Source organism: Limulus polyphemus, unplaced genomic scaffold (assembly GCF_000517525.1).
Source record: "Limulus polyphemus unplaced genomic scaffold, Limulus_polyphemus-2.1.2 Scaffold158, whole genome shotgun sequence".
NCBI classification, from domain to species: domain Eukaryota; kingdom Metazoa; phylum Arthropoda; class Merostomata; order Xiphosura; family Limulidae; genus Limulus; species Limulus polyphemus.
This window is the reverse complement of record NW_013665768.1, coordinates 535,810-544,704: the sequence shown is the minus strand read 5'-3', so window position 1 is coordinate 544,704 and position 8,895 is coordinate 535,810. Positions and strand designations below refer to the sequence as shown.

General features: G+C 29.3%; 1 protein-coding gene across 1 annotated transcript in view; it reads left to right on the top strand.

Annotated features, from left to right (window-relative positions):
- Positions 1 to 8,895, top strand: part of LOC106476702 (midasin-like) — a 236,786-nt gene that overhangs the window by 77,664 nt on the left and 150,227 nt on the right. The window contains exons 29-33 of the mRNA XM_022381378.1: positions 468 to 603; positions 1,348 to 1,611; positions 2,167 to 2,351; positions 2,997 to 3,139; positions 4,364 to 4,570. Coding sequence (XP_022237086.1) covers positions 468 to 603; positions 1,348 to 1,611; positions 2,167 to 2,351; positions 2,997 to 3,139; positions 4,364 to 4,570 — 935 coding nt within the window. The remainder of the gene's footprint in view (positions 1 to 467; positions 604 to 1,347; positions 1,612 to 2,166; positions 2,352 to 2,996; positions 3,140 to 4,363; positions 4,571 to 8,895) is intronic.

Below are 8,895 nucleotides of genomic sequence, written 5' to 3'. Positions count from 1 at the left end.
AAATACCAACCTGGCATTATTGGGTGATTATTGTGAAAAATGTAAGTCACCAGATGACGCTAAGTTGACCTTGTAAGACATGAAAGAAAAATGTTTGTTCTGTAAAGCTGTAAATATAGTATTAAGAATGATTGAAACACTACTTTCAGCAGGTTGCAGTAAATGTGTATTGAAAATTCTAAAATATTTGCTTTGTAAAATATCTATTCACTGATGTTTGTAAAGTGTATTTTCTGTTATTTTAGATGTGGGAAAACAATAATTCAGTTATAAACATAGTTAAATAAGAAAAAACTTCATGATCAATTGTAACATGCATTACGTTAATGGAGTTTGTGTTTTTTTTTATCTTAGATATTGGAAAGCAACAATAGCTCAGTTATATACACAGTTAAATAGGAAGAAAACTTCTCATGGTCAATTTTAACATGCATTATGTTTATGGAATGTATTTTTTGTTATTTTAGATGTGGTAAAACAACAATAGCCCAGTTATATGCAGAATTAAATAGGAAAAAACTCTTCACAGTCAATTGTCACATGCATTCTGAAGCTTCAGATTTTCTTGGTGGTTTACGTCCTGTTCGTCACTTTGAGGAGAAAGTAAGCATAGACTTTTACCATTCATGTAAAATGAGTTGAATGTTTTTGACCTGTTGTCTTAGAGACTTAATAAGTTATCTTGTTTGTATATGTTTAACCCTCACTTTATTAATTTGTTTAAATACCATTCATTAATGGTAGGATCAACATATTGCATCATATTGAGCTGTTTTATATTATTGCCTGTTACACCACTCAGTGTAAAAAAAACTGAACAAAATGTTTTGGTAACCACTTTTTTTCCTGTGTAAAATACATAAAGACCTCAGTAGAAGTTAGCAGGATTAATTTCAATATTAATAGTATTTGTCTTTCAATTTTTGTATGATTCATGTGTTATTATGGACTTTATAACCAACAAACCACAATAAATTTGATGGTTTAGAAAAATCTGTGGACCCCACTAGTAATTCTAGGGTTAAATGTGCTGTTTTATTCAAGTTTTTTCCTGTTACGCCTTAATCAAGTCACGCGTGGGATAGTGGTAAATCTTCGGATTTATAATGCCAAAATCAGGGGTGCGATTCCCCTCGGTGGACACAGCAGATAGCCCAATGTGGCTTTGCTATAAGAAAACATATTTAGCATTAAAAAATATTTAGCATACAGCAGATATGTTTGGAGGTTGTTTAAGATGCACAGTTTTTTTTTTTCCAGTGAATGAGTTAAATGTATTTAGTATACAGCAAAAATTTTATGTCATTCGCTACATAGATTTTTCTAATGTGTCTTTTGTTATTTCAGACAAGTAATAAGCTTTTTGAGTGGGTGGATGGGCCATTAGTTTTGGCTATGAAAGAAGGTGGTGTCTTTTTGGCTGATGAAATCTCATTGGCTGAAGATTCTGTGCTTGAAAGGCTGAATAGTGTTCTGGAACATGAACAAACAATACTGTTAGCAGAAAAGGGAGATACAGGCATGCCTGATGAAAGCTACATTGTCAAGGCTCAGAAAGGATTTTGGTTTATTGCCACAATGAACCCTGGAGGAGATTATGGAAAGAAAGAGGTTGGATTTATACACTCACTTTTAGAATTTTTTTAAAGCATAACTTTTTACCAGTTAAATGCTGTGAATTGCTCTTAAGAATATTGAAATAAAGATATGTGAAAAACATTGTGTAATTAGATTTGATATTGTATTTTTTAAATTCAAAGAGGTTATTGAACTAATTAAAACTATGTAGGAAATAATGCCTTGTGGTTGTTGAAAGAGATAAAAAGTAGTAGTTTGACCTACAACATACTTCTTTTTATTGAAATATATAAGTTTAAGAAAATATTTTGCATAAATTCAAATGCATACAACATACTTTACAGTTAAAAGGAAATATTTAATGTGCAGAATAATTTTTTATACAAAATCTCATCTGTTCGTCACAGATGTTTTCCACAGCGAAATATTCTGTTGAAGGGCACTGAATACTTTAAATGTGACTTTATAAAAATTGCTGCTACTTTTATAGAAGAATCTATTCAAATAAGAAAAATTACATACAGTTTTTATTGTTGTTAATAGATTATTTGAGAATATTAAGATTATATAATGTAATTTTGTTTTTAGCTTTCTCCTGCCCTTAGGAATCGATTCACTGAGATTTGGTGTTCATCATCATTCACCTTAACAGATTTACAAGATATTGTAGAGCACAACATTAGCTCTGAAGTAAAATTGAACCTTGGAACATGGTGTGGTCAAGCCATTGGAGAATTTGTTCAATGGTTTACAAATAACAGCATTGGTAGAAGGTAGGCTAATGCCACTTCAATAGTTTTTGTAAGAGATGACTTCTGAAATTCAAGTTTTACTGTGGATAATTTTATTTTAGATAGTATGAGCCTTTGAAATTAACTTGTATTAGTTGCTTGATTACATATAGTGAGAACTTATTAAAAAGTAGAAATATATGTATTATATAGTTTCATAGTAAAACTGTTATTTAATTTACGTTTCATCACTATTTAGTTGACAAATACAGATTTCCAGCAAGAAGTAAATATAATAGCATTATAATTACACCTTGTTTGTTGTATGCCATTGCCAACACCAGAAGTTATCAGAACTACTATATGCCATGCTTTTCACCAGCTTATACATTCTGCACCTTAAGGATTATTGACTCATAAATTACTAATGTAAATAGTAGTTCATTTTATGCTGTACCCAGCTGGCCTGATGACCTCTGGTATTGAATTAAAGGTCTCACTGACAGCAACATACAACAAACAGGGTATAGTTTGAAATACTATACACTGTTCATGCTAGAAATCCATGTTGGACAGGTAAACGTTTGTGCAATATAAATTATTTTGAGTGTTAATGTGATATTATGTTACTATAAAGCACCATGCTCTGCCAGCTAAGATTATAAAAGTACTTGTTCCTTGTTTTAGATGTACTGTAAGTATCAGAGACATCCTATCATGGGTGGACTTCATTAACCAGTATACCAAAGGAAGTAAGGATGGAAATTTCACTGTGGGATCCACTTATATTCATGGAGCTTGTCTGGTATTTCTAGATAGTTTAGGTTCAGGTGTGTGAAATAATTTGATATGTGGCAACATTTTCAATAAAGTGTTTATATTTTTATCTCAGACTTCTGAACTGACATGTGTTGTTTTGTTTAGTTTTGTTATTACTGCCAAACAAAGTTAGAGGAAGTGATTGTTTACAAATACATTATTTAGTTTTTGGACAGTATTTTTGTATTCTAATCACTCTTTTCTTTGTGGCTCGTGTTGCATAATTATATTTTTCCTGTTCATGTTGCATCATTAGATTATTTCTTCTCGTGTCATATGTAAAGTTTCTGTTGTATCAATAGATTCTTTATACTCATCTTGTACCAAGAGATTTTTCATGTTTGTGTTATGCTAATAAGTTATTAATGTTGTATCAACATTTTTTTATTGTTTTTGGATGGGTGAGTTCCTCCTGTTAATGTTTCATCAAAAGTTTTCCTGTTTGTGTTTTATCAAAACATTATTCTTATTTGTGTTGTATCAGTAATTTTTTGTTCTTTTTGCATCAGTAGCATCAATATAATCATTTTATTGATGTTACATCAGTAGATTATTCTTGTTTATGACACATCAAAAGATTCCATTTGTGTTCCATCAATAGATGTTTCATTTCATGTTTTGTCAATATGTTCTTCATAGGCATCATTAAACAATATTAAAATCCTTCAAGAGATTGCATGAGTATTAAAAATGAAACAGAATCTCAGTCAAATAACTGAATACATTGTTATTTGATCCATCAATTTCATGCTAGGTATGTAGTTTTGTAGTATGTACAGGAAATGAAATTTTTGAGAAGGTTTTTATGAAATTGTGTAAAATTACACTTTTAAAATTAGTGTTTGATCACAAACTAAAGTAGTTTCCATAAATACATTTGTATTGTCAAATAGCCCTGTGTTTCTTTTTTGTTAAGCTCCTATTTAATAAGCCTCTATATTACCTATTTTGATACTTATAAATATAAGTTTTGGGTGCAAAGTTTTATAGATTAATTGATTTTTAAGTTTTATATCGACACAATTTTTTCCCATCATATTGGGATGCAATATGATCATGGGGGTCCTCTGCAGGACCTCAATCATTGATATTATTTTCAGAACAGTGGACTCAGTTTGTATTTTTCCATTAATTGCTTAATTTTTATGAAAGCATTTACATTTTGAAATAAATTATTAAATTTAATATCTGTATGGATAAAATGCTTAAACCACGAGTTTTGTGTTTTTAACTAGGGCTCACAAGTTTTGGAACTAGTAGAGAAATAAATAAAGTTAGAGATGAGAGTTTAAATTTCCTACACTGGCAAATTAAGAAGTATACTGGACAGCATAATGATCTTGAAAGCTGTGGACTCTTCTTCACCTCAGACAAGAAATCAAGTTTGGAAGTTTATTCTACACCAGATACGTTTGGCATAAAACCATTTTACATTTCTGCAGGTTAGTTTAATGTGAAGTTTTACATGTTGTAATAACTTACATAATATTATTTTTTTGGTATCTTCATTTGGGTATAACAAAACTAATGCTGTTTTTTACAATAGATTGGTTTACAGTTTGTAGCTTATTTCTTTGTAATGTTACTGAAATTAAAAATTGTTCATAAATTGCATTGTATCTTCTTTCTAGCTATAAAATAAACAGATAACGAATCACTAATTTTTACAGGTCAATTTTGAACTGTAGTTTTGAGATTCAGTTTGAAAGATTATACTTGAGATAATTCTTAAGCTCCTGTGTCATAAACAGTTTGAAAGGTAATCCAGTTTCTGGCTGAATGAATTGTGGTTTTTTTTAAAAACTAAACAACACAGGGCTGTTGACTGTAGAAAGCAAACAGCTTACTTTTAATATCATTGTAATAAGAAATTTTAAAAAGTATATGGTTATTCCCATCAAACAGGACTTGTCTGATAGGATCTATTATGGTGTATATCATGCAAAACTTTCTTAGTGGCATACATAATCTATCATACACATCTTTTATAATAGTGTATGCTGTGATGCATATCATACAGCACTTTCTTATTATATGTACTATTATCCATATAGTACTGGGCCTTAAGTGCTTTAACTGTGATTCCTGTCATACATGATTTTTCTAATATGGCATAATATGTGATATGTATCTGTTATGATTTCACCAAAGTGTGTATTATAAATCACACTAGAGATTATGTTGATAATGGCAGCTGTTAGAAGTTGGTGAGTATGGTCCAGTCAAAAGTGATAAAATACAGTGTGACAAGGATTGAAATGTCTGGAAAGAGTGATGAAGATTTGGTGAAGATGTTTTAGAAAGAAGAAATATAATAAGAGAAAGTAAAGTTAAGAAAGCTTCCTTTTTTTATAACATATCACTATTGCAATTAGAAATAATTAAGAACCTAGTTAACCAATTTATTCATATTTTTTGAATATTATAAACAATAATTATATTAAATAAATGAGAGTTTGAGTTATCAGGATATTTTACAATAACCTACTATACTCACTAAACCTAACAGAGCTTATCTGATGTTTTATCATCTAAGAAAATTTCTGTAACTTTCAGATATAATTTAGAATGCAAACACTATAAACAAAAAGAATGTGTTAAAAAACTATAAAACAATTCTCAGATTTATTGTTTGTTCCTAAATATTCAAAACTTCTCATTGAATGCCTTTGATCAGTGTTAAAGGAACTCTGACTAGCAAATTTCTCATGAAACTGTAAAACTACTGCTCAATCACTTTATTTATTCTAATATGACATAGTATATTTAATTCTTACTCTATCCAGTCATATTTCAACTTTCTTTCTAGCTCTTTCCAAAACTGTATATCATTAGTGAATGATCGAACCACTTGTGGTGATATTATAAAGGGTGGCAACCAAGGCGTACAAAAACTAAGCATAAAAAGTCATCATAAATGCACGAAAATCAAGAAATAGATAATATATTCTGAAGAGGAGATGGTATCTTAGAAAATGTAAAGCTATTATTTGAGATGGGCAGAAAAATTAAAAAATCTACAAGTGCACTGTTTACAGGCAAGACTTCTTGGAGCTGTGAAGAAATTAATATTTGAAAATTATTTTCATATTTTTTATTAACTATAGTAGAATAAGTTTTTATAAATTACAAAATATTGATTGTAAAATATTTTTGAGTTAAAATTTTTGTAATAGAGTTCAAATTATCATTTTTACCTGAATTTTAAAAATCTTATGTATAAGTGTTCTCTTGACACCTTAAAAGTACTTAGTAGTATGAATAGGCTTAAATGAAAATGTATACTTGAAAATATTTTGTCAGCATTAAATTAAAATTTATGGAGTTTTATTTCATTAAAGCAGTATATACATTTTGACTCCCATACATACTGAAACATGACAATTTATCAACATATAAAATTGACTAAACATTTGTGGCTCAAAAAAATTCATTTGGTGGAAATGATGCCAAAAATATAAAAAGCTGAAAAAAAACCTGAGTAGAAGACAGAATTGATATTCAAAGGAATTAAGGAAAAATGCAAAGGAAACCTGTAAAGAATTATAAGAAATTGTGAAAAAGCTAATTAGAACATATTTATATATATGTACCATTAGGAGTTGTCCAAGTACATTAAGTAGAAATGTAAAGAGAAAAGGGACCAAGATTTATAATATTAAAATTAGAACAAGGATAAGAAATAGAACGAATTTGAAATGTTTAAAAGTTTATATTGAAAAGGAATAAAGAAGTTGTTTCAAGTGACCAAAAGGGAGAAAGGGTAGAAAGAGCTTATGATAAGATAATAATTGAAGACCAAAGCTTAGAATAGGACAATGAAAAAATGAAGATGAAAATGAAGTAAAAAACTGGGAGAAAAGGATGTAAGGTAGATGTGTGAAGAACAAGTAAAATTATTACAGAAGAAAATATGCAGAAGAGAAGAGCAATAAGATAAGAAAGAAGGAAAATTATAGGAGAGAAGAGCAATATAATACAAAAAGAGGAAATAGTGAAGAGTTAGAAAACAAGGGAAAGGTACTAAAATGTTAGTGTTGACTATGGCAGGATTATTTAATAAAAGTAAGTATTAATAAGAGTTTGAAAACATGAAGTGGTGAACCTGATGAACAGAAGTCAGAAAGTAGTATAAAGAAGAAACTTGGTCAGGTTAAGTAGTACTTTGTGCTATCTACAACAAGAAACTTTATGTTTAAATGAAAAGTTAAATGGGTGAGAGAGAAAAGAAAGAGCAAAATAAAATTTCATAATAGGAATTAAAGTGTGGTATCTATGGTTAAATTGGAAGGAGAAGAGGAAATGAGACTTCCAGTTAATAGCAAAAAAACAATGAGGAGGTATTTTTTGTTGTGTATAGTATCTGGGAGGTGAAATAAGTTAGTGCAAAAAGGAATATAATTAGAGGAATGAATGCAAGAAGGAAAACATAATTTCCAATACAAGGATTGGAAAAGATTATGATGGGGGAGGGGAAGAAGGCATGAGATATGTAATGAAAAGGATATAGAAAATTACAAGATTGAGAATTGAAATAGGAAAGGAAAACATTTATAGAATTTTGTGGTTTAATGATTGGGAGGTGAACATATACAGGAACTAGAGGTGTTTTGATGGTAGACTATCAATTGTCAAAAAGAATAAGAATTATTAAATGGATTAATGTAGAAAAAGGATGGAATGGGATCACATGAAAATAAAAGAAAGGTAGGAAATTCAAAGTCAGAATATATATATATAACTTGGAATTGAATAATAATGAAAAAGTTATGGGAAGAAATGATGAAGGCTAAAGAAGACAGGAGAAAGTTTTAGTGAATGTTAATATTGTTTGGAAATTTGTGGTAGAGAAAGTAGGTACAAAGTATCAGAGATGAAGAGGAAATGATTGTTTTTATTGAGAATGTGAAGATCCCTTCCAAAAAAAAAAGTGACAACTGAAAAATATTAGAAAGATGGGAGAACAAAAACAGAGAGAAGAACTGATAAAAGGAAAAAATAATTGCAGCAGTTATCAAAAAAGAAGTCGAAAGACAGGCAGAGAATGATTTCAGAAAAAGTAGAAAACAATAAAACACTAAGGAGTTTTGAAAAGTGTGAAATATATGTTTAGGGAAGAAGGATGGAGAGTGGATAAGTAGTGAATATGCAAGAATTGAGGGACCATTTTAGAAGTTGGAAAGCAAAGAGTAGAATTGCAGGAAATTAAATGCGTAAGAGAACAGATGAGAAATTGAATAGTTGGTGGGCAGAAGAGAAATTTGAAAAGCTATTAAAAGTTTGAAGAAAGAAGGAGTTCAGGACAGTATTTTGAATTGAAAGAATTTCATGAGAATTTAACAAAAGAAATGTGAGAATCAAAGTATTAACAACTATGAACAAGATATGGGACACAACAAGGCATGTAAAGAAATAGAAATTTAAATCATTTACATATCAGAAAATGAAGGAGAAGTAAAGAACTTAAGAAGTATCTCGGTACTAAACGTAATATAGAAAATAATGTCTGAAATGATGACAGAAAGGGTTAATGAATAATCAGAAGGAAAAGAAATAATAAATGAAAGTCAAACAGGACTTCAGAATTATGTTGTCAGAATATACTGTGGTAGAAAACAAATAACAAAAAAGAAAAAGGAAAGTTGAAAAATTTAATAAAGTAGGAATAATTGGAAGGAAATTGATGTAGTGTAAGTAATATATATATATATATATATATATATATATATATATATATATACTTACTTTAACCTTAACTTAACTATAG